The 24,758-nt window shown below is 39.6% G+C and overlaps 3 protein-coding genes, 2 long non-coding RNA genes and 1 pseudogene across 6 annotated transcripts; 2 read left to right on the forward strand and 4 right to left on the reverse strand.

The window, feature by feature from the left end:
• Positions 1–28: 28 nt before the first annotated feature.
• Positions 29–2,947, reverse strand: LOC135633473 (uncharacterized). The gene is made up of 3 exons (XR_010495028.1): positions 2,855–2,947; positions 423–617; positions 29–280 (listed from the first exon to the last, which is right to left on the reverse strand). It is a non-coding gene; the product is annotated as an uncharacterized LOC135633473 (long non-coding RNA).
• An 859-nt stretch (positions 2,948–3,806) lies between these two features.
• Positions 3,807–7,480, reverse strand: LOC103977964 (uncharacterized protein At4g37920). 2 transcript variants are annotated; one of them, XM_009393648.3, is made up of 7 exons: positions 7,246–7,480; positions 6,910–6,960; positions 6,548–6,825; positions 6,213–6,378; positions 5,318–5,562; positions 4,915–5,102; positions 3,807–4,429 (listed from the first exon to the last, which is right to left on the reverse strand). In XM_009393648.3, exons 1-7 carry the CDS (start codon positions 7,451–7,453, stop codon positions 4,231–4,233), a joined length of 1,335 nt encoding a protein of 444 aa, XP_009391923.3. In that variant the 5' UTR covers positions 7,454–7,480; the 3' UTR covers positions 3,807–4,230. The 2 variants fall into 2 exon arrangements, with proteins under 2 accessions (XP_009391923.3, XP_064998620.1); XM_065142548.1 differs by lacking the exon at positions 6,910–6,960.
• Positions 7,481–8,267: 787 nt separating this feature from the next.
• LOC103978121 (uncharacterized) lies at positions 8,268–13,661 on the forward strand (annotated as a pseudogene).
• A 522-nt stretch (positions 13,662–14,183) lies between these two features.
• LOC135633964 (transcription factor bHLH76-like) lies at positions 14,184–17,760 on the reverse strand. The gene is made up of 7 exons (XM_065144010.1): positions 17,056–17,760; positions 16,765–16,973; positions 16,588–16,648; positions 16,430–16,498; positions 16,217–16,288; positions 15,899–16,093; positions 14,184–14,850 (listed from the first exon to the last, which is right to left on the reverse strand). Exons 1-7 carry the CDS (start codon positions 17,758–17,760, stop codon positions 14,743–14,745), a joined length of 1,419 nt encoding a protein of 472 aa, XP_065000082.1. The 3' UTR covers positions 14,184–14,742.
• On the forward strand, positions 16,969–18,992 carry LOC135633965 (uncharacterized). The gene is made up of 3 exons (XR_010495191.1): positions 16,969–17,128; positions 17,259–18,449; positions 18,600–18,992. It is a non-coding gene; the product is annotated as an uncharacterized LOC135633965 (long non-coding RNA).
• A 3,391-nt stretch (positions 18,993–22,383) lies between these two features.
• LOC103978029 (transcription initiation factor IIA subunit 2-like) lies at positions 22,384–23,879 on the reverse strand. The gene is made up of 3 exons (XM_009393733.3): positions 23,580–23,879; positions 23,436–23,486; positions 22,384–22,521 (listed from the first exon to the last, which is right to left on the reverse strand). The coding sequence occupies exons 1-3, from the start codon at positions 23,706–23,708 to the stop codon at positions 22,384–22,386; spliced, it is 318 nt and encodes a 105-aa protein (XP_009392008.2). The 5' UTR covers positions 23,709–23,879.
• Positions 23,880–24,758: the final 879 nt, after the last annotated feature.

Here is a 24,758-nt window from a genome sequence, read left to right on the forward strand (position 1 = left end):
TGATAAAATGATGGGACAATAGATAGAATAAAAAAAAAATTGCAAGCTTAGTTTATGATTGATATATCCTCCGGTGGCAATTTCATACAGAGTGGTGAAACGATAGCCATGGTTTTCCACCTTCCCCAGTCCCCGTGGAACGTCTTCCCTGTGATGCTAATTCTGATAGAAACATCCAAAGGAACTCCAAACGCTACAAGTCTGTCTGGTACCTTATATAAATCATAAGCCCCGGCCATCAAGTTTCAGCTGATGCTTGCATGCAGCAAAACCATTTCTTCTGCAGCCACGGAGCTGATAAACTTACTTTCTATATATTTCAGCCCTAATATTGTCTGCTATTATGGCACAAGGAACGGAGCTAATAACCAACCAAACTCATTGCAGAATTCTTGATAGATATGCATAAAATTTATGCTTACCGTACTAGGCTTGGTAGCATAAGGTTCGTTTCTAAAAGCTGTCTCCTCCTTTCCGGGAGAATCTGTTTCTCGCGCATTGCTACCTGTCTTCTTCTCATCTCTAGCCTTATTGAAGATCACGGTGAATCCCTCTGCGGAAGCAGGATCGTTAACATCCTACTCACCGAACTTGGGTAAGGGCCGACCCTTGTCCTGCTGGAATCCAAAACATATTCATGTGTAGTAATGATGACAGAAAACCTAATGGATAAGGAGTTAAAAAACATACAACTTCATAATACGAATGAAGATGTAGCAGCATGGTCATCGGATTAACTAACATGGTATAGATGTCAAAGCACATTCATCAGTAACGATGAAGATTACATGCAGCATATGAATCTGGTTATGAACCATGATTATGTTACATCAGGTAGCCACTTGACTCACATGGTTCTGCGGTACATGGATGGATTTTCATAAAAAAATACACACAACAAATGGAATCGACAACTCTAGAAACATAATTCTGTGTATGCCAAAACTAAAGAGGACTTCGTTTCATATTTAATAAAGATAACTATATAGCAAAGTTTTCAATCTCGTGTTGTTATTAAATCTACTCAAGCATCAAGTGTTCACCGAACCAAACGATAGGCTTAGTATACAAGGCCTGATTGGTGCCCATTGAGAAATTGATATGACCATAATTATGCACAATTAGGTCTTTTTCTCCAATCATCGGTAACATATAATAAATCGCTAGCCTGATATAAACTTGAATTAACTCATCTAACATCTCATCTTGATACCTATAATGCTTAATCCATGCGGATGATTATGGGTGCCCTGCGTGTGCCATCTGATGCAAGTTTGCTGCTTCATCTGTAATGTAGCTTCAGTTCATTGGCTTTTGTCCATCTTAATACACTTTTTGATTTCAGTAGATATGATTCAAGAGAAAAATGCAAAGAGGGACAAATCTGTTTAGGATCACAATCATGATTACTAGAGGACCCCAAATGATCACCTTAAAACAGGATTTTGCCTTGGGATATCAGAAAAAATCCTTAATACATGTAATTTTTCTGATCCTTGATGCTTACATCTTGTGTCGATTTCCATTCTTCCTCCAAACAAACGAGACCAAAAAATTATTATATCTTTTATTTCAGCTAATCTCCATGCTTCCTCTAGTATAACATCAAGGCTCAAAGCCTCTAACTACCACGTCACATCTTCCATAACTGAACTGGTATGTAACAAAATTCTAATGGAGCTGGCTTTTCTTTGCTATTCTTAACAAGCTAAACTAGTTTAGAGCTAAGATCATAAGAATTTCGTGGTTCGTACCTAAAAATCTTTCATTTATATAGCATGCATGTATGATACAAGAACCTGCTACTCTGTATGACCAGAAGCCAGAGCCAAAGATGAACACACAATCTTTCTTTTCAACAATAAAAGTTAGCATAACATATCAACATTTGACTTAGTGAATGGTGTATCTCAGTAATGGACAGCATAAAATGCTGAAAGGTGGAACACGATCATTGTCTGCCACCGATAAATACCACCAATATGTTGTTAAATTTTGCAAAACCAAAACTGAAGGTTCAAAATTGAAGTTAAAGAAGAGAAGACTCAGAGTCATCTCTCCCTTTATCGTGGAAGCTCTAAGTTTATAGAAGTAGCTGGGCCTTGTATCCAAGAAAGAATATATAGAAACTCGATAGCAAGATAATATCTACAGAAAATATTGAGATCGTCATTAAACCCATCTTCAAACCCCTTTAGCCTCAAACAGAATAAAACTACTACCCAAGTCATGCTTTTGTGTTTGAACTCGTAGACGTTTCTTTACCACAAGCCTACTACATGTACAGAAAGAAAAAAGCACGACAATTTTCACCTCACGGGAAGTGGAATTTCGGCATGAACAAAGCAGGAAAAGTAGTCTAAATGAAGTTTCTCAAATAGATAAAATCCCCCCCAAAAAACAGAGAAAAACCCATAGATTTCTAAAAAAAATACATAAATTTGAAAGAAAAAGCGATTGCACACATTAGCATGACCATGAAATTTACTGTTATTTTGGGTCAACAATAATAATATTCGAGTTCGTAACAGCATCCATGATAAGTATCGGGAAATCTTCGTAAAGAGCATAGCAATCTGATCCCGTAGACACGAACGGGAAAGATTATTTATTCCGCTCAATCGAACCGATCACAAGAGAGAGAAAGAGAGAACGAGATACAAAAGCGTCCAAAACGGTATCAAGAAAGCCAAGAAATCGCGACAATCACACACCACAATCGATCACGCTCTACCAGACCACATCAATCGCCACAAGATCAGCCAAACAGAACCACAATCGATCAAAGTAGCAACCAAGAACCCAGATTAGCAACTTCAAATCGAGAAAGAAACGAGAGGATATCGATTCTTACCGACATTGTTCCCCTCGCTACGGAGCAAAGGGAGGCGGAAGGAACGAGAGCCGGCAGAAATGATATAAAATAACGAGATTGCGAGGTTTTGTGTTCTAAAAAAGTATGCGAGGACTAATATGCAAAAGAGTTGCTTATTTTAATTAGCTTAGTGTTGGTGAGCTGCTAAGGGCGCCGTTAAGACCGACGGCGACGGAGCGGATTCCAATTGTTTGGTTGGCGCCGTGACGTTAGGGATGACGTGGTCGGACTAACGGAACGGAACAGTACCCGTCGTTAACTAGATGGCGTCACAGTAAAAGCGGTTCATTAAGTTCCGATCTGGGTCAACCCGGTTTGGTTTAGGTTTGGTCCATTTTGAGCTTTGCGCGGCTCAAATGATAGATCTGACGCGCAGGAATCAGCTTTGCACCATATCGATCATTCTACGTGAACATCGCAAACTACTATATAACAATTGGCGAATTAAAATGGATTTAGGTCAAGATTGATTGAACCATTCTAAATTTCGGTTTGCATTTACATTCTACACTTCTCCGTTGTTTTACTTCAACTGTACTTCACTATATCTTGAATTGAAAAACTTTTCGAATTGACTTTCGCATCGAAATTATTTTTATCGTGCGAACACAGTTTTAATTATCAAAAGTTTTTTATTGTACTAATTCACCCCCCACCTCTCTTAGTATTCTTGATCTTAATAATTAGTATCAAAACGGGATTAAATCTCAATCAGATTAAAACCTAAGAGAAATGATAATCGTCGAAAATCAAGAGGGCCTCTCTATTACATGTCTCTATTACATGTCTATCTATGTTCAATGGGACGGACTATACCTACTGAAAGACCGAATGAGGATCTTCCTTATTTTTATGGAATTTAAACTTTGGACGATGAAATATAAACTAAAAACAAAAACAAATTCTGCGCACGAAGAACCACCTGCAATCATTGTCCTATAAACTGTACGACTGTTAATATCAAAATCAAAACGTAAGTACTATCACCTTACACATCAATGCTACAAACTGAATGTACCACACAAAACATAAGATTGATTATATAAATCAAAATATGTGAGCTATCTATTATTTCATTTCTGACTGAAGGTCAACTGATAAGGCTCTCTGCTCGAACATCTCGGATTTAACTCTACAGTTATCATCGGGGTGACAGCATCTGACCAATCGCCCCATCATCACTTCTCTTGCATTCTTTCATAGTAGAAAAGAGCTGTGCAACATTTAGAGCCATATTCTGGATTTGGAATATCCAACTTGGCAACAAACCAAAGCCAAAACTAACTATTGAGCTATTTCTTGGTTGAGATCCTGTGTTGATTTGGAAATGATATGGAGACACAGATACATAAGTTTCACTCTTTTGCTTCTTGGTCTTCTTTCTCCGAAAGTTGCTTCATGTATTCTTCCTCAATTGTTTCCTTTAAAATGAAAAGTCTTTGGATTACCACTGGATCACCCATTCGTCTTGCTTCCATCAGGTCAGTCTCCTCTTTGTTCAGATGGTAAGCATCAAGCATTATCTTAATCCACTTATGCAGCTCCTTAGGAGTTCTGAGAAGAAAAACAGGAAAAGTAGTTCAGGCAATAAGGAAAGCTTGGCTTCATGCTTAGATCAAGGACAAAGGAGCGAGAGGAGGGAGAGAGGGAGCATTTTAAAGTTATGATTCAGTTTACTGACATAAGCATTTTTCAGAACATTGTACCTAGAACTAAAAGCATGACAGGTGCCACAGAAAATACTAAGATAATGGTGCATCATTAACATTTATCTGGAACATGTTTGAAGAATTAACAATCTACTAAATTTAGGTAGGATAACATATGTGAGCATGGCAAATTTTTTAGTTAACTTTTGCATCAATTGGCTGTCAATCAGTCAAATATTAAATTGGTTCACCCAATCTGAGCAATCAGATGGTGTTCTACACCCGGAGTTCTTATGTTATTTGGGAAGCAATTTTCCATTTGACTTCGAAAACAAATAATGTGGGAGATCAAATAATCATGAGGACGTTAAAAAGAGAACAATGGCTTACGTGTACAGAGCATTAGAATCCTTGTTATCATGGTTGTCCCCTGGAGAGAAAGCAGTAGCAAGTGCTGAAAACCGTTCTTCAGGATCTGTTATGTTCAACAAATACTTCAGTAGCTTTATCTCAGGTGGTGCAATGCTTTTGAGGCTTCTCTTTGTTGTCATATATATGTGATACATTATGTCTTTAACCTGCAGGGTTCAACAATTTCTATGACCCAAATATTCATACTCAAGACATATGATGCTAATAACAGAAAGTTACAAAAGACTGGCATGCATATTTTCTGCCCTTCTTTGGTGAGCAGAAGATACAACTTCAGTGATATTCTAAGACACAATATCACTTTATTTCAAAAGGTTAAAACCAAATAACATCTAAGCCAATTAAAATGTCAAAGTGTCACCTCACTCCTCATACTTGTAGATTCTTTTGCTGCTGCCCAAGATCTATATATCAGAAGAATCAAGGATGAGTCAAGTTCCTTTGACTTGGCAAGCCTCTTAATCTTTTCACATGCTTCATCCAAGGAAGGGGAATTTAGAATATCATCAAACTTTGACTGAGCCACATCTAGTGTCTCCAATTGTTCAATTGCATTGTCATATGCACGTACTGCAGACAAGCATCTAGCTCCAAGCCTTGCTATTCCTGCTCAAGAAGCACATCTTAAGAGACATTAAATGTGGAAGTTCAAGTTCATAGGGAGCACATCACATAAGAAGAAACTATTAACAAAACAGTGTATGGAAAGAAAGATCAGTCAAAACAAACTCAGTTGCATATCAACCAGACAAATGGTATGTCAATCATGCATTTATTTATAAAGAAATAGATGCAACCAGCTTGCCTGAAACCAGCATGCACAAAGTTTCTCCTTCAGGCAAGCAGTAGAATTTGAAACAAAACAGATGCAATTGTCACAAAAAAAAGAAAGACAGAGAAGATTCTATGACCATGAGAAACAACAATCTAGACAATGATATATATATATGTGTGTGTGTGTGTGTGTGTATCTATATACATATATGTATACGTACTTTTATATATATATATATATATATATATATATATACATGTATATATTTATATATATATATATACATATATATACATATATATATACACATATATATATACACACATATGTTGAAAAAAGCACGTGCAAGTCAGTTTTGCAAATATACACTAGTCCAATAGAGACAAAAGGGAAAAGAAATCACTAATTGTAATAAAAGTTGGAATGCAAGTAAATAACGTTCAGAGCATGAACAGATAACTGATGATGCAGATTTATCTACCATCCCGGTCATTTAGGCTATCAAGTGCATCTTGTAATATATTGAGGTGACGGAAAAAGTCGCTGGTGAATTCCTTCCGCCTTCTTGCAACAACTGCATCAATGTCCAGGGGATTTTCCTGGATCTCCATCAGAAGTTCCATGTGCTTCTCTATTTCATCATCTATCTGCAATTGAAAGAACACTCCATATTAGCAAACATATGGTGATTTCTTAGTTACCAACATTTGCAGTTAAGGTGGATTTTGCTTATTGTATTGGGGATGGAATTGCTAGCTTCAAGCTTCAAGGTAATCAAATATGAAACATACATAAGAGAGGAGAAGAGTGGTGTACTTTCTTCATTTTCCTTGCAAGTCCGACCAACTTCTGCTTCATAACTGGATCATCCTCGGTGTCCGCACGCACCTGACATCTATTGAAGAAGTTCTCCTTATACTTCTTCCAATCATCCCTGAACACCAAGAACTTCCTCCAATCCTTTGTTTGTGGTTTCTCATGCATGAAGAACTCGATCATTTTGTCACAGAACTGTGTCATCGTATACCCTTCTGCAACTTCAACTTCAGCTTGCTCCTCCAGATTAGCAACACCAACATCACTTGCCACGCAGTCTGAAGTTTTGAACTTTCAGTCATATGTACCATACGAAATAATCAATCCAACAGCAAAAACAAACATAGTGAAAGGTGGTATACCATGCCAATGAATGGATAAAACCCAACCCCCATTGTCCCCAAAGCCATAAGCTTGATCCAAAAGGAAAATAACAATTACACACGATAAGAGAGCTCAACATGCAGCAGATCTTCCATGTAAGCTTCGCATAAGGATTGTCATACATTTTTCATCGGAACAACATGTTATCGATGACCAAAGTAGAAAACATGAATGATAACCCAACGAGGCTATCGCTAAACGCTTAGGCATTTTGACAAACATGTGATGTGCAAGATGAGACCAACCGGCAGAACACCCGCAGTCGAAAGCTACAGATATAGAGAGGGGAAGAAAGAGAATAGGTCGTTGGTTACTCGATAGATGAAGGCAGCGTTTGCTTCGCGTCACTTTCCTTCTTCTGCTACGACCGGAAGCTGGGGTGTTGGCGGAGAGGAGAAGAGGAGAGCAGGGGGAGGTGGCGAGGGAAGGACGGTGGGTGTTGGACTGTTTACTAGTGCGCGAGGGTTGGAGGAGCAGAAAGGAGTCGCACGTGGTGATGGGCAAGGACAGAGCAAGAGCCATAGCGTTGCTTCCAACTCTCCCAGCGCCAGCACCATTCTACTATACATATATATGTATATATATATATATATATATATGTATATATATATATATATATCTATATATACATGTATATACATATGTATATGTATATATACATATATATACATACATGAATATATATACATATATAAATACATATATATATATATATATGTACAAATATATATTCATATACATATATATATATATATATATTTATTTATTTATTTGTACTCCAATTTTTATTGATATAAATATATTTGTTAAATTCAGCACGTGCGACAAATCAATCAACGGCTACCCTGACGGCTAATCGTCCGCTTCAGTCGCGATTCGGTCCCCGGAAGTGCAACGTCCATGAATGATCTGCGACACCTTTTAACTATCCAACTCTGATGGGCAAATCCCAAATCTGGACTACATCATCCAAATATGGACGGTTTGAAGAGACGATGAAAATAACGGAGCAGTCTAGTTAAACTAATCCGAACTCTTAATGCAACCCTATCTATTTAACCATACCGGCTTCTTCGTTCGTTCTTTCGAGTTCCTCCTCCTACCGAATGATTGACGGTGGCGATGGCCTCGACGGCGGCCGAGCACGTGGAGGGTTCCACCGGAACGAAGCGATCTTGGCCAGTTCTATAGGGAGGACGACGACTACGGGTTCCACCAGGCCTTCCACGATCGCGACCAGGTGAGGGGTATTCAGGCCGGGGACGAACGGAGGGGAGAAAACCAACCACCGCAGCCGTGCCAGTGGGTGCCTGCCCTGGCGGTGGCAGAGACGGAGATGGTCCAGATCCCGGGGATCACGCAGGATCCGCGATTCAGAGAAGGCGTCGAGTCGCCACCTTCGCTGCCGATTCCAGTGGCGGAGGGTGCAGCTAGGACTGGCCTGGGTCAGGCTCCTGGTAGCATTGGTCAGATCCAGAGCCATAATGGGAACAATGACTTCTCAAACTAGTGTTTGCAGAGGCAAGGAGGTGGAATTGGGAACGAGGGCTTCCAGAAGCAGGGAGGTGGTGGTGGCAAAGTTGCGGCTGCAGGTAACGCTAATGGCGGACCGGACACGGGTTGGAATGGTGAAGCCGGATGAGTAGTTGGTGGGACTACTCTATTCGTCGGCGAACATCAATGATGGACAACTGATGCAGAGCTTGAGGCGGAGCTATGCAAGTATGGACAGGTTAAAGAAGTGAAGTTTTTCGGTCAGTGGGAAATCAAAGGGACACTGTCAGGTTGACTTCTACGATCCAATGGCTGCAGCAGCCTGCAAGGAGGGTATGAATGGGCACCTGTTTGATGGAAGGCCTTGCTTGGTGGCTTTAGCTTCACCAGACACGATTCAGCGAATGGGTGAGAACCAAATGAACAAGAACCAGCAGGTGATGGCTCAGTCCCAGCAGCCGGCACTCACCCAGAAGAATAGAGGAAGCAGCAATTTCGGACGTGGAGGCGGTGGAGGTGGTGGTGGTGGAAATTGGGAAAGAGGCGACGGGACATGGAACCGAGGGTCGATGGGTAATATGAGAAACAGGATGGGTACTGTCAATGGAAGGGGTATCATGGGCAATGGTGGGATTGTTGCCCCACCACCACCTGTGTTGCATCCTGGAGTTATGTTTGGTCAAGGGTTTGCGACTCGATGGGCTTTGGGGCAGCAATGGGGAGGATGGGTCCTGGTTTTGAAGGTTTCCCTGCAGGTGCCTTCGTTCCCTCCTGTTGTGGCTCCTCATATCAACCCAACTTTCTTTTGGCGGGGATTGGCACCTGGTGGCAATGGGATGTGGTCTGATCCCAACATGGCTGGATGGGGAGGTGAAGAGCAGTCGAGCAATGGGGAGGATGCGACCTCCGATCGGCAGCATGAGAAGGGAGCCATGGGAATAAGAGGATGGCTGAAAGGGATCATCATGGTTCTCCAAAGAGAAGGCGTGAAAAGGAGAAAGATGCGGGTCCTGGACAGGTCTGGTCAGAGAGAAGACAACGTGATGAGAGGGAAAGAGATACCATGAGAGATAACGAGGGACCGAGAGCGGAAAAGGGAAAGGGGGGAGGGAGAGAGATAGGGAAAGAGTGCGGGAACTTAATTGGGAAGGTGATAGGCATCGAGATGACAGAGACAGACATGGTGATCACTATAGGCGTAGAGATCGCAAGCCAGAGCGCGATGATGGCAGGGACAGAGGAAGATCATCTATGGCTCACAGCAAGCTGCAGGAGGTCGAACATTCAAAGAGGCACCGGCGATCTCACGAATGAGTTAGGTGTCTTGTGCAACTTTTTCGGCACCATCTCTCTTGGGCTGTCAAGCATGTGTTTTAGTTGCTGCTGCTACTCCAAGTCCAAGATACTTCTTGCTGAGGATTCATGGGACTGAAGTAAGCAATTTTGCCCCCTCTATCTATGGATAATTGTCTATGTTACTCATGTGATCCTTTGGTAGCCAATACACTTACCGATCAAGACTTCAATTTGGGTATAATTTTATACTAATTCCTGATCATACGAAGAAATTACAAGTAGTTTGAGTTTCTCGTTCTGCAGTGTATTTTTTTGTGATTTTAACAATCAAGGCACATCTATTCCATAATCTCATCACCCTGCTCAAGGATTAGAGATTATATTCATATTTCTTTAGAAATGTTAGTTTGTTTCTCCATTACATAGAACCTTTGTCTCGCAGCATCTGAAACATAGTTGTCAAATAGCCTGTGATTCCAGGCAGCTGATTTGACCTATAATTAGATAGTAGCCTATACCTCTAAGCGATTCTCTGAGCCACAAGCTTCATTCAAAGTCATAAATTATCGAGTTTGTTAATTCATATGTCCTGGATTTTTAAGCAATAGTCCATGCCACAAACTTCAAGCAAAGTAATTTAATTCTCTTCCAAGTTAGTCAATATATGTGTCATCATGATTTTGTACTTTTTTAGGGAGAGTATTCTTTTCAACTACTTGGTTCTCATAAGAGGAACAATGAAGATTCAGAAACTCTGGGAAGTTATTCTTAGTTTAACTCATCTACAGGTAATTGTAATTTGGCTAGCAACATATTAATTGTGTCTAGGGCATGGAAATGCATATTTATTTTGTTTCTACAAGAATTTATGCTTCTCTTTGTATGCAAATACTTACGATTGTGGAGAAGGTCGGGCTTCTCGAGAATAGTTTAGACCACTCTAACTAGATTAACTCAAGAAACTTATCAAGGAAACTTCACTTTAGATTTTCTCTTTGCAGCTTTACGATTGACTAGGATATGTGGATGACTAGGGTGATCCATATTTTGTTATTAATGCTATCGCTATATGAACAAGCCTTTAGCAACGTGGTCGCTTCAAATGCTTAAGCCCATGTTACAAGTTGGAAATCCATCAATCATTGAATACCAGCGTAGCCCATCTTTTAGTTCTAATGTGGGACGAATTGGGGGATTACAATCTCTTCCGCACAAAAGCTTGTCATCCTCACCAAGACCTAACACATAGCACAAAATTGTCTCCTGGTTTCTGACATGTGAGTTACATGGTCTAGCTGTTGCTCTATATTGTGACTTGCCTCATGCACTATCCATGGCAGCACTTGCCTACTAGAGCCAACCCAATAGTAATTGAATAAGCTATGCCTGATTCCTGTTTTATGAATCAATTTTATTTAATTGCTAAGCATGGTTGCAACAAGTCAGTTCTAAAGAGTTCCATGAGAAGGTTGCTGAAGTGGAAGATAATCACTTAAAGGAAATGTTAATAGTAAAATGGGTGTATGAAATTGCAAATTACTTAGTTATGTAATATGTTGGTTTAATTTCCTGAACCATCAGTCATCTCTTGTTTCTGAATCTATAATTTAATCTCATTCTCAATAGCCTAATTTGGATGCAACACCTAATCATCACTGTTAAGAGCATTTAAACCTAAACCATCAATTTGGATTTTTCAAATCTGTAGTGCATCCTAGGCAAGAATTTCATTCAAAATATTTGTTTTTTGTTTCTTTATTGATGGCTCTCTTACGTTCAAATTTGTAATTGACTAAATGTTGTTGTTAATTTCTGCAGTCAGAAGGCACTCTTTTATCATTTGAGCTACAGTTTCGGGTGACTCTTTCTTGTGATGTTACTGATCTGCCGAGCATCGAGCTAGTGACTTGCATCCTTGGTGGTTGATGTTTCAATTAAGAATAACTTCTTGGTGGTAAGCTTTGAAATGATACCTGACACTTCAATAGTGTGATTATTCTGCTGAGAAGTTTTAGCTAAGACATTCCATCAAGTATCCTATGCAATCAGACATGGAATGTTCTCATGTTTTTACATGGTTCTTTGTAAGATTTAACACGATGTCAAAGCTGCATGCGATAATGCAGGGTTCCTGAAACTGATACATGGGCCACACATCAATGGCAGTGGTCCTTCCAAAGGTTGTTGGATTGTAGCTCGTCGTGACACCATGGAAATGTAATGTCGAGTTTTAATGTTCTGAAATTCTGTTTATTTAATTTTTCCTTGTTGTAATTGGTTGGTAGATAAGGTGATTCTCAAGTCATAGCTTAGATAATAATTTATTTTTCTTTGTTTGATGTAACTGGTCAATTGATCATGTTATCCTCAGGTCATTGCATAGATATGGTTGTTGTTTTTCGGCATGCCATTCCAGTGGAATGCTGAATTCTTTTTCAAAACACATCTATGTCTTCTAGTACTGATTGCATACTCAGTGATAGCTGTTCTTGATGCATTCCGGAATGACAGCTTTTAAAGGCCTTTAGCAATTGCCATTTTGGATGTGCAGTATGTCGGACAATCTTCAAAACATACTTTTGTTTTATTTTTGCAGTAGCTTAGTGGACATATTAAACAGGGTGTTCCTAGCTGGGATTTTGTGATTAATTTGTATCTTCTGCTAGGTTGTTTGAACTGACATCCTTGGTATCAGTTTTGACTACAGGAAGAACTTTTCGACTGTAACTTGAACAGGGAAGATGGAATTTGATGATGCAGCTAAGAGGTCTTCGGGCTGCATGTTCTTGGTACGTCTCTGGATCCCTTGGGACACACTTCCTTTTATGCAAACACTGGGCTTTTAGGAGCATGGTAGGGTCTGAATTGATGGACTTCACTCTTTGTATTCGATAACTAATAAATGTCAACTGATCAGGCTTCACATTGCCATTCCACATGTTCTCAAATGAGTCGATTGTTTCTTTTGTTTTTCCAAACCATCTGCATCTCTTTAACCAGTCTATGCAAGTCTTGAATAAACTTAGAAGATGTTGGCTTTGGGTGAAGTGGTTTAGAAGAGATTCGGGCATGGCAGGAACCGAGGGATGGGTGGAAGAGACTATTTAGGTGAAACGAAGGGTTTGGACAGTATGTTGATCTGATGGGAGTCCATTTTTTGACTGCTGGTAGTCAATTAAGTTTTCGGACTTCGAAGGATCTATAATGGCTTGTAGATAGTATGTTGATCTGATGGGAGTCACTTTTGACTGCTGGTGGTGAGTAAGTTTCCATCTTTATAACTCCAGGCTGTTTCTTTGCAACATAAGCCTCATAGTATAAGTTTCTCTGAGAATTCATTAGAAAAGATTAATTCTACGAGTTTAGGATGACTGGCTCTTATTGTTTAGAGTGAGTGCATCACTGCACCAGTAATATCAGTTATTTGTAGCTATAACCATGCAAGAGGCAATTATTAGTGTGGGAATGATATATTCTTGGCATTGGACAAAATGATCATTACATGTCCTTTTTGTGGAACCCATGGAGCAATTCCTAGAAATTCCAGTTTATGCTCAGCTGTCAGAAAACCTATGTCACCAAACAGAGTGGTTGGATGGTCCAACCATCACCCTATAATTATTTGAGGTGCTCTTCCAGCACCTCATTATGTTCATTCCAACCACCATGGTAGTAGTTTCAGAAGTGAAACCAGTCTGGTATTTGCTGGGAACCATTGGCAGAAACAAAGATCCAAGTTGGACACAAGCAGAAAAAGACTCGAATTCTGATCACCCAGAGTTCATAAAGTATATCCTTCTTATGAAATTCAAATTTTTATTCTTTATAACAATGGAATACTGCATAATATCAACTTACAAGTGCAGGAAATCACTCTCCATGTAGCTGGCAACACCAGTTTTAAGAACAGAAATAATTGCATGCTGTAAGCTTACCTACAATTGGTGGACAAAGTAAATTTTTTTTTGCAGAGCTTAAAGAGTCTTTTGAACCTGAGCCAACTACCAGCAGATCTTTGTCGGATCACACTTGTCCACCAGAGTCTGCCATGATTTCAAGTCAAGAAAGCAGTCTCATGCATGCCTCATTCCATCTGACAAAGTTATTAATAATCTCAGGAGCACAGAGTCATTTATGTTTATACTAAACAATGGGATAAGAGCTTCTCAAGCCTTGGGACAAATGATGCCGAAGGTCAAGAATCTGTGCAGAACAAAGATAAGTTTTCTGCTTTGCAGCTGAAGTTGCTATAGATTGCTTCTCTGTACAAGCAGCGGAGTCAACTAATTGGTGTGGAATATTTGATTAAGAAAATCTGCACACTATCATATCACACCAATTATAATTCTTGAGCATTATGGATGTTACATAAACACCTTTTACATATAGCATTGATGATAAGGCCTGGGTTATCAGATCTAAACATGCAGAAAGTTGCACTGTTCTATTGCAAAGGGTAGTGTAAAAGGAACTTTCTAACCTGATGAATTGTTATAAAACCATGGGTTCCACTTGAACAAAGAGTGCCACATGATTCCCTTCTTGATCTGATTCGACCAGAAAATTAACCCAGTTTACAGGAGAGCCAAGGGTTACATCTGAGATTTTTCTTGTTCTATGCAAAACTTCTGCTCCTAGTGCTAAGGGATACATGAGTAGCCAAACTTTATGTTGGCAATGGATTTTTCCCTACTAAATTTACTTTCAAAAGCATACACCAAGCAGGAGGCAAGCTGCCCTCCATTTGCTATAGAGGGAGAAAACCTCTAAGAATGCTCTTTGGATGTATAGAGAGGAACACTGAATCTTTTGTGACAACCATCTGAGAGATGAGCTTGTACAGCTCCTGTACCTCTTCACCAGATCTCTGAATCGATAAGCCTCCACAGTTGTGTGCCTCAAAATGTATGCAAGGAAATTATTTGAACTTGACTTCTGAGTAACCTAATGGCAGTGAACCTAGGAGGGCCATTGAGATCTTTGGACATTATTAGCATCCAAATTCGGTTGGACCGTTCTTTTTATATGGTGAAGCCATCAGGTTTTCTATTTATCACTTGTGAATTCAGAGGAGGATTAGCACCATATGTCATTTGCATGACAAGCTGTTCGTTCCAAGAATTGTGCATCTGTTAGAAGGGAAAATAGAAGACAGAGTTAGATCTCATAGATGTGGATATAGTTATTCCCCATTAAAAACATGTAATTTACGCTGACAGAGCAGTATCCGGATGCCACTATGTCTTGGCTCCTACAGTATACGGATCTGATCTCACTGCTAAGCATCATTTTATTGGAACTTAGTATATTCAAGTGCTCTTCCTGGATGATGAGAAAGCTTACTACCTGTAAGCTACTTATTGTTATGAATAATAAGCTCCCACAATTGAGCTTAAGAACTGAATTCTCAATGGTCTTAGAAAAGAAAATTTCAAAAGACAAGGGATTGGATAAATTTCGAAGCATGATTTAAACATGGAATCAAATAGGTCAATGAACCTTTAAGTTGGGAGAATATGCAGCCTGGAACATGATCAAACTTGAACTATATATCAAGAAAGCATATCTTTGAGAGAAGGGGGAAACTATCTTTGAATTCTTTAGCAAGAATACATTATAGATTACAGAAAAATGTAGAACAAATGAAAAGGGTGATCTAGTGCATTAGGATCCTGAAAATTTGGTGTTAGAACAAGTACAATTACTAAACGTAATGTTGCAATGACTTAGGCTTGAGAACTTGAAGAGGGCTGACAAGAAAATTTAATTAAACATGGAAGATTAGGTGAAGAGAATCAACCAAATAGAAGATCTAGTTCAAGGGAGATCTACAATCTTCCGTTAAGGGAAGAAGACAACTGACATGTTTTTAAGCGGTTCAGGCTAATAAAGTTCCAAGCTCAACATGGTCCTTTCCTGGTATAGTACACTAAGAAAACAAGAAAAACAACATACGTTATAAATTTTTTTCATTGTAGAACTTGATAAATGGTGTTGTACAACAATTTTCCCCCACTAGTCATTTTTATTATTTATTCACTTTAAGATCTCTGAACCTTTTTCTCTCTTTTAAATTGTGATCCGAAAACTACTCATTCTTTTTTTATCTAAGAATCAATATAATTTGATTTATCATCTCCAATTAGTTAGAAGTATTGGCATGATTGGTAGGTTTACCTGCAGAGAAGTCTCTTTATAACCACTCGCCATCGGTATTTCAGTAATCAGTGTTCTTCTAAATGCATCTGAAGGGTTAAGCATGGAAGAGATTCCAGCATGCGCCAAGCCCTGTTGAGATGAATATACCTGAGGATAAATCATCTCCTGTGAGAATCCAGCTGCAGATGATGAGCCACCATGGGAATGCAGAAGCTGTTTGTAGATGCAGAGAAACAAATGCAAACCAAGTACCATTAGGCATCGAGTATGCTATCATAAAATCCCTTCTACCGACGACAACAAGCTATTCAATAATGAAGAAGAGAAGTGTCACACATTTTTAGCCAGAAGCCCTTCTATGCTGAAATCAAGTTGTGGATTGACAGCTGCAAGCTTCATGGAGAGAAACTTAACAAGAAAAACCAGATAAAATAGTTCAGTATATCTCACAATAGGAAAGTATGGATGAAGAGCATTCTGCACTCTGACTCTACTGCTTTTTCACTCTGATTAGTATAACTTGCAATTACATTTCCCATTGAAGCCTACCTCAACTTGTCTTTGGAGTGATTGAACATAATTTATGATTTCATCCAGCATAACTGCTTTTCCTGTTACCTGCAGATTACAGCTTTTTTTTGTCATACTTCAAAACTGTAGAAGTCAAATCTTCATGATTTACAACACAAAGTATCACTAGAGCATACTTTGCTGCAACCAGGCACAAGTTCTTGAAGATACTTCATCCTTTCACTGATTTTCTCCCTTCTTACCTGCATCCATCCATCCATCTAAACTATTTAAGTGTTTTTTTTTCACTGGTGAAGGAAAGGTGCGTGATGGCAAAGCTTCCTACTACACTGCATCATTGGTATCATTAGAACCTTACTCTTTCTGCAAGACTGTGACTATTGGTGGCTTGTCCACGCTGTGCTCTGACATGAACATAACCCTCCTTTGCTGCTTCTGAATTATCTTTTGCATTTTTCCCACTGTGTTTGTAACTTTTGAATTTGGTTTCAGTGTTATCCTTTGTGGTTTCTGTTGATGATTGTAGGCCTCTTAGCACCTGGTCCTTCTCCTTCTCCGTCTCCTAGCAAAACAGAAGCTTTTTTAGAGTTATCACTTGCTGCAGAAGAGGACAGAGCAAAGGATCAGCACAGAAATGCGAGTACCTCAGTGGCTTTTCTCCTTTTATTTGCGCCAAGATCACTGGAGGATGAATTCCCAGCTGCGTCTGCTGAACCGGTATGCCTTTCTTGGCCTTCTTCACAGAAATTGCCTTCACGGGATTTATTGTTTGAGGTGCCAACGTGAGATATACTTCGATCTCTTTTGTTATTCATCGTAATGCCTTTGATGGTTCCATGTTCGACAGGCAGTGAGACTACATTTAGCTCGGCCTTCTGAACCCGAGCCCCGATGGCATCCTTTGAAGCACCAGAGGGCGGAGTCATTGACTGAGATGGACCGAGGAGGCTGATGCCACGGAAACTACCGCCGCCGCCGAAACATGAAAGCCTTGCCGCCCGCTCGATTAAACCCGAATCGACGGGGAAATGAGGTAGGCTGTGGGGGAATTCTCCGGGAGGAGGCGATGGAAGCATGCCTCTGTTGGACATGGCTACTGGTTTTCCAATCGGTACACAGTTGATGCCACTTGTAGCGGTCTGGATATTGCTTTCTCCAAAGCTCATGGTACATGAACTTGTGTGGTGGTTCCAGAGACCGGGAGTGAAGAAGGCCTCCACCATTGAAGCTGAAAGAATTGGGGATGAAGTCAATGGAGTCACGAAGCCGGCCGCGCCAGGACTACGGCTGCTGATGTGATCTCCATGGCTCTCCTCCAACCCGAACTGGTTGTTCTCTTTCGCCTCCATCTCCGCCTCCCAAACCTCGACGGTGAGTCTTCAGGCAGCTGGGAGAATGAGACTTAGCCTTTCTCTGATATAGAAGCAAAAAAGATTCAAACCTGCGCTTCTTCTTCTTCTTCTTCGGATCTGACACGATTGGATTTCAGGCTGTCAGCTTCAAAACGAGCACCCAAATCGGTGATCCTTGCATGCTATGATGAACAATCAGAAGCCAGAAAGCATGTGCAAACCCAGAGATAAGGAGATAGGAGAAGGAAACCCTCAAGAGGCACGAAAACCCATGACATTTAAGAAGCCATCGATTCAGATGTCGGCAACATCAGAAACTTACGGAAAAAGAACCTTTTAGGCCTGTTGCCAACAATGCTAAATCAAAGATGCGGATGGGAGTGCATGTATCGTCTGCCAAGGATCTCCTACTCGCAGAAGAAAAGCTCAGGAAATGGACAGAGACGACATCAGAGCTCGGAGTACAAGAAACGCAGTCGCAAGGAGTGAAAAGACAAGGCAAGCAGAGAATCCCCACCTATCAGTGACCCTGAGAGGAACAAGGACAGCAGCAGCACGAGTTGCAGGCAGAAGAGCGGAGCTCAAGCCATCCCATCAAAGATCGCACCTTTCCCTTGCTCAAAGCACCAGAGCGCACAAAACCCCAACAAACCCTATCCCACGGTGTCGAAGTGGGAAATGGAAAGGTACTCCTTACACCTTTAATCACTCTGCCTCCATCGAAGCCAGACCTTTTGCCATTGGAAGCTTTGCTGCAACCGTGAGCTTTCTCCAATTTGGATTTCGCTTCTCCCTGTCTTGTTCTGCTCGGTGACCTCTCCTTGTTACTCTCGCAGGCTTATATCCTGCCGGTAGAGGAGGATAGAGAGAGAAGACATGAAGGCACAAAGACGATGGAAAAGAGAGCTACATGAGAGAGAGAGAGAGAGAGAGAAGAAGCGTGTCGAGTCATTAACCACCGCCCAGAACTATATAGAGCTGAGAAGGAAGCAAAAGGAAAGCAGAGCACATTCCAATCCACCGTTTCTTTATTCCACGAGATGGTTCCCTTTTAACAGTTACTTTTACTTGTTTATGGGACTGTTGAACTTTGGGTTTGTGGTTGCATTGTGGGATACTAATCACAGCTTTGGGCTCTCACCCTAATATGCGATTTGTATATTAAACATGCGATTTGTATTGAGTAAAACTAGTATTCATCAATTAAACAGAGGTTGAGTCTCACAATATCAATGCAGAACACAAAGCAATCACGAAATAACTTAAATATCGGAGGGGAAAATGCTTATCATTTTATATACTAATTTTTGTGAAATCCTTTATAATTCTTTTTAATATCAATTTGATGATAAGCTCCAAAGTTAGAGGGAGGATGGATCGAAATAGGATCTAAAAAGTTAAAGGTTAATAATCCTCCCCGGGTTGGTGCATGGTTGCCATCACAGGCTCGGCCGGAGATCGGACGGTCCGAGTTGGTGGCCACCGCAATAGTTAACGACCGGATGCGTGATTTGGACATGGCAACTTCTGCTTTAATGTGCGTGCTCTCCATTGGATGATGATGATGATGATGATGATGTATTTGTGTGTTGGTAAGTAGGATTAGATCCAGATTAATTTAGAGTGATTAATTACCCTCACAACTTGATCTGCTTTTAGAGTACGATAAGGATGTTCTAATAGTTTTATATTAAATAGGAGGATAGTGAACAAATTTTAGTTTTACATTATTTAATTTTTTTTTTCTACTATCTGTTCCCTATCAATTATTGATATATATATATATATATATATATATTGATTTTTTACTGTTTTTCATTTAAGAATTAATGACATGAGGGTCTCTTTAGAAGCTTTTAATTAAGGTTTTAACGCATGCATAACATAGAGGCTGATGATTTATGTTTGATTGGGTTAGGTCGGCCTCACCATGCACCTTTTCTTCACCCCTTCCACTTTCTTCTACTTTCACCATTCAATTATCATATCCCTACCCACCCACACCCTCAAAGGCCGCATTCCTTAAAAAGGGACGGACAACAGCCCAAACTCCAAAGCGGAAGGAAAGGTGAGGTCACAACCACACCCGACTGAGAGAGAGAGAGAGAGAGAAATTTGGACCATTTGTCCTGGCCCTAATTAATGGACTATCCTCCTGCTTCCTTGGTGCAATGGCCAAACCATGGCAATCCTTGGGACCCCACAGGTAAGTAAGTGGCCAAGTGTCATAAATTGTTCACTCTTGTGCAGTGGCTACCAGCTTCTGTCACGTATAAGTTAACAAATAAGAAAGCAAATAAATATTATATATATATATATATATATATATATATATATATATATATATATATGGTTCTGTTGTTTATTCTTCCTTGAGTAGGGTATTAATTTTCTCTTTGAACCTAACTATTTAAGGGGATGAAATAACCCACAAGCTTATCATATTAATAAGGCTAGCTTTATATTAGATTAAGATTTTACTAAGATTATTGCAGATCCATCATGAGGAACTCAGTAGATTCTGTTATAGAATTCCAATGCAGTCATTAAAACAATCTTCTCTGTGCATCACAAGAACAGGAGCAGATTCCCTAAGCTCCAAGTCCACTGGTTTGATTAAACCACATAAATGGGCCAATGTAAATGCAGTTAGATTATGGTCCAAATCAGGCCTATCAGAATCAAAGCCCAGTGCATATTAAACAAATTCAAGAACCTTTTATATCTATCTTTTAAAGTTTTGATATATATATATATATATACATATGTCACTTCTGTTAATATTGATCTAATGAATTATAGTTAAAGGTATTGATTTCATAGTTAAAAGTGTAGTAAGAGTTGCAGCTTCCAAACATCACGATGATTGGGATGGTTAGCTGCAAACCTACCACACCACCCTACCTTGCTATGGCTCAAAATTGAAGCTTCATGAGGGCCATTTAAGAAGGAAGACTTCCTCCGATTCTTAAGGTGGGGAACAGAAGAAGATCGGACATCGAGTGTTCTCAGCGGATAAGAAAAGCATCCTCATCAACTTCACGGCAGAAAAGCATGTAGATCCATCTTAAGGAAAGCCTCATCAAGCTTTCTCTCGCAAAGATGGAACCTGTCACTTGACCGAATACCCCACTCAGATTTTGTGCACATTTTGCACACCTTCTTACCTCTCTATCACGGGAGTTAACTGAGCCCATCAATCAAGCACACCATCATCCACCAGTGTCCAAATCCATTACTTCACCGGATGAAGCTTGAAAGCTCCTTTGGCTGCTTGGAAGCCGTGAAAGACCAACCACAGTACACAGTTGGGGTAGTGACAGGGACATCCATGGATTCTCCACGTACCTCCCGGGAACAAATGATTTCTGTGTGGAGAAAAAAGCAAGAAAGCTGGATGCCAACTTTATGATTCATACCGCGGAGTTGCATCTCTTTGAGTCAGAAGCAGAACCAAATAAGTTGTTGCAGGTAAATGGCACTTTCAATTGACTACAGTGATCATCAAGGACTGCTGCAAGCATGTAGCATTTGTTGCTTTGGTTGAAGAGCTTCAGTTCAGACGGCAAACAAGGCAAAAGGAACAACCAAATTGATTGCTCCAATGCAGGTGCTGTCAGAGTCTGATGCTTATAACTCATGGTTAGGAAAAGGTTACGTATGCAGTGCAAGGAAATAAAAAGGATTGATAGGTCGCTTTGGTTGTTCTTGAGAGCACACATAGTATTTAGTCACTTGATGCCAGATTCATATCAATCCACCACCATACTTGGTGAGTTGGCGGAGATTGGACTGCATGAAATTGACATATTGGATATGGATTCAAAGTCATTTTTCGTGAGAGCATACCTGTGGTTCCACTTTGATCTCAGGATGCCTTTCAGCTACAAGCAGTATGCAGACACTGGACATGTGCCATCTGCGAGTCCTTTAAAGTAGTAGATGGCTTACTTGCTTCAGACTTAATTCTCAGACCGGAGAAGATGATGGCCTCTGTGGAGGACAAAATTTTGTAAATATCAAATAGCTTAGTTGATAAATATCTTAATTATTAACAATAAATAAGAATTCTTCTCTCACTATTTATCTTTGCATAAGAAAAGAAATGAAAAACAGAGGATATGGGATAAGAAGAATTGAATCATTTAAAAGCAAATGAGTCTATCTATCTATATCTACTGTTAACTTGAGCTTAGGTATTTCTTATCAACTAACCTGTAGTGGCTGGCCCATCAATGGGCCCGTCGGTGTGCTTGGCCGACGGAGGCAGGCCATTGTGCTCAAGTCCCAGGCACAGTCATGCTCTTAGCTTTGGTAAAGTCAGGAGGATCCTGCTTAGAGGAAGAAGGTATGTGCTTCCAAAAAAGAACCAAGTCTCTGATCACTCAACATAAAAGAACTTCAAAATTCATGAACCAAGAATTTTACATGTCTAGGTTTTAGCTTTTTCAAGATTAAAAGAATATCATCTACAAACGGAAGGTGACTAATAATTCGAGCCGAATTCAACTGATAGGCGTCTGTGTACCAGATAGAATGAGCTTGGGAGAGTGGCCGAAAACAAGAAAACTTTACATCCATATTCATGGTGCCCAGGAGAAAGAAGGAGATGAACTCTCACTATGGTAGCAATTTGGAGTCACAAGCTACAATCTTCACCCTTCCGATCTGTTCCTCGGTTTTGCCAATTTTGAAAACTGCATCTTGCAAGTTGAACGTCCAGACATGGTCACAAAACCTGTAGGTATGCAGATGACCCTGTGCAAAGAGTATTATCCAAGAAAAGAGATCAGGTTTTTAATTTCACTAGCTTTAATCATCTGAAAGACCAGACGAGGAATGAAGGCATGATAATGGTTTTTAATAATAGGTTGCATAATTCCCTTAGGTTAGATCCAACAGTAAAAAGGAAAATAATGGACCCAAAAAGATAAATGATAGACGAGAGAAGAGCAAAGGTTCAGGTTTGAGAGGTAAGCAATTCTACATTCTAAGAAACCAAAAATTGGTACTAGAGCTACATTCTAAGGGGTAGGCAGTTCTACATTCAAATGATATTTCCAAATCAGTCATCATTAACCATACAGAGATGACTAAAACTAAAATTTGTTACTACAAGAAAATATTTAAAATGATACCACGCAATCAAGAAGTACTGGTAAGGCAAGGAGGGCAAGACATGAAAGGAGGCACATAATCCTTCTACAACTCATCCAGCATAATTTAGTCGAGCATACAAGTATTTTATGTTGCATAACTGCAGGTGCAGAGGGCGCCATAGGATAATACATGGACATAATGAACATAGATGACACTCATGATTCAAGAAGGTATATAAACTGTTAAAAGACTCCCATCCGGTAGACTTAAAAATAAGCAAGAGTAGGTGGGAATTTCCTATTTGATTATTGAAGCCATTACTGAGCAAAAACTTTATGTAAACACCCTCCATGAGGGTGAAAAAAAGGTTATTAAAAAAATGATACAATATTATAAAGAACCTTGGTGAATGATTAGATGATATTAAGAGGTCAAAGCACACAAAGTATCTTAATAAGCATAATTATTACTTTTACTAAATTGAAAGGTTAAATTCACAAGTGTCATAAGACACAGAATCTGTATGAAGTGGATACACATGATAAAGGACAAGCCAAACAGCAAATGTTTACCTTCATAGAAACCATTCTCTTCACTCGGGTCTCCAAGGCATCTTTCATAGACTGGAAGGAGATAGCATCAATGAGAAGAGCACCTATAAATATGACAGGAGAATTTTCCAAAAGAACTTTGTACATAACTAACAATCAAATTACCTTATCAAATTGCACTAGTACTTTATAAGCTACCTCTGGGCTCAAAGTTCCACTAAGAACCATCTCATCTAAGGCATCTATCAAGCACGCGCCAATGGAAGACTTTCGATACATCTCGAATGTGGCCATGGCCTACTATAGCATGCCAACGATCATAGATTACCTGCAAACCAAAGCTTAGGCTGCAAAAAAAAAAAAAAAAAAAAATAGACACAAGAAAGGAAGAAAAGGTTGTTTTGTTTTGTATACCTTATAAATGTAAAAATAGTAAATAAATCTTTTAATATATTAGGAAATCGGCTTCTACCAGCATATTATCAAGTTAACTTATCATATTAAGAACCATAGAACCTCCATGCCATGAGAATTGTTTTTAACATAAGTGGGTGGTTTACTACCAGATCAAAAAAGGAAAAGTGATCAATGTGTAGTAAGAAAGGGAACTGTATGTTCCACTTTCCCATGGCGTAAGACAAGCATAAGCATAACCAAAGAAACATGAAACACAAGCATCCCAATTACCAAACAATATTCTTATGTAGATCCTTAATCCAGCTATGGCATATTCTGATAGCAAAACTCCAAGTTCATCATAGAAAAGAATGTGGCGTTATAATAAATACATTGATTGCAATTAAATAATTTCATTTATAAATACTAATGATATTTGTTGCCTAATGTAACAACAAACTTAGTATGTGGTACCTCAATAACTTGTGCATATGTGACCATTTCTAGAGCACGATTTTCCAACAAAAGTCCTGGTTCTTGGAAAGGACCAAGAAGAACCCCAGTTTTCAAGAACTATCAAAACTGCCCCCTTTTGAGTGATCTTTGATATTTGCCCTGAATCCGAATAAAAACCTTTTCCTCTCCCTCTTGTAACTAAAAAGAACACTTTGGTAAAAAACAAAAAGACAAAAATAAGACTCCTTTTCCGATACAAAGGTATACCTCTTCTTTGAAAGTTCATCAAGTGCCACGATCCATCAACTAAAACAAATAGAAAGACTAAGGTACCATTAGACACCCTCTGCAGCTCTTCTGCTCGGTAAACCATAAATACGAATCAGCAAAACCGATTCTGTTTCTTGGATTAATTTCCCATTGCCCACCAAAGAAACTGCTCCTCATCAAATAATCCCCCCTCCAGCAGCTGTTGTTATTATCAAGACAAAG

The sequence above is a fragment of the Musa acuminata genome, chromosome BXJ3-3 (genome assembly GCF_036884655.1).
Source record: "Musa acuminata AAA Group cultivar baxijiao chromosome BXJ3-3, Cavendish_Baxijiao_AAA, whole genome shotgun sequence".
Lineage (NCBI taxonomy): Eukaryota > Viridiplantae > Streptophyta > Magnoliopsida > Zingiberales > Musaceae > Musa > Musa acuminata.

Coding starts and splice junctions, on each gene's coding strand:
- LOC103977964 (XM_009393648.3), bottom strand. CDS start 7,453: ATGGCTCTTGCTCTGTCCTTGCCCATCACCACGTGCGACTCCTTTCTG. Junction 5,563..6,212: donor TAGCCTAAATGACCGGGATG/GTAGATAAATCT, acceptor CTTCTTGAGCAG/GAATAGCAAGGCTTGGAGCT. Junction 4,430..4,914: donor GATTCTAATGCTCTGTACAC/GTAAGCCATTGT, acceptor TTTTCTTCTCAG/AACTCCTAAGGAGCTGCATA.
- LOC135633964 (XM_065144010.1), bottom strand. CDS start 17,760: ATGGAGGCGAAAGAGAACAACCAGTTCGGGTTGGAGGAGAGCCATGGA. Junction 16,289..16,429: donor CACTCCAAAGACAAGTTGAG/GTAGGCTTCAAT, acceptor TTTCTTGTTAAG/TTTCTCTCCATGAAGCTTGC. Junction 14,851..15,898: donor ATAAAGAGACTTCTCTGCAG/GTAAACCTACCA, acceptor CCCTTCTAACAG/ATGCACAATTCTTGGAACGA.
- LOC103978029 (XM_009393733.3), bottom strand. CDS start 23,708: ATGGCCACATTCGAGATGTATCGAAAGTCTTCCATTGGCGCGTGCTTG. Junction 23,487..23,579: donor TACTAGTGCAATTTGATAAG/GTAATTTGATTG, acceptor ATCTCCTTCCAG/TCTATGAAAGATGCCTTGGA. Junction 22,522..23,435: donor AGAGAATGGTTTCTATGAAG/GTAAACATTTGC, acceptor CTCTTTGCACAG/GGTCATCTGCATACCTACAG.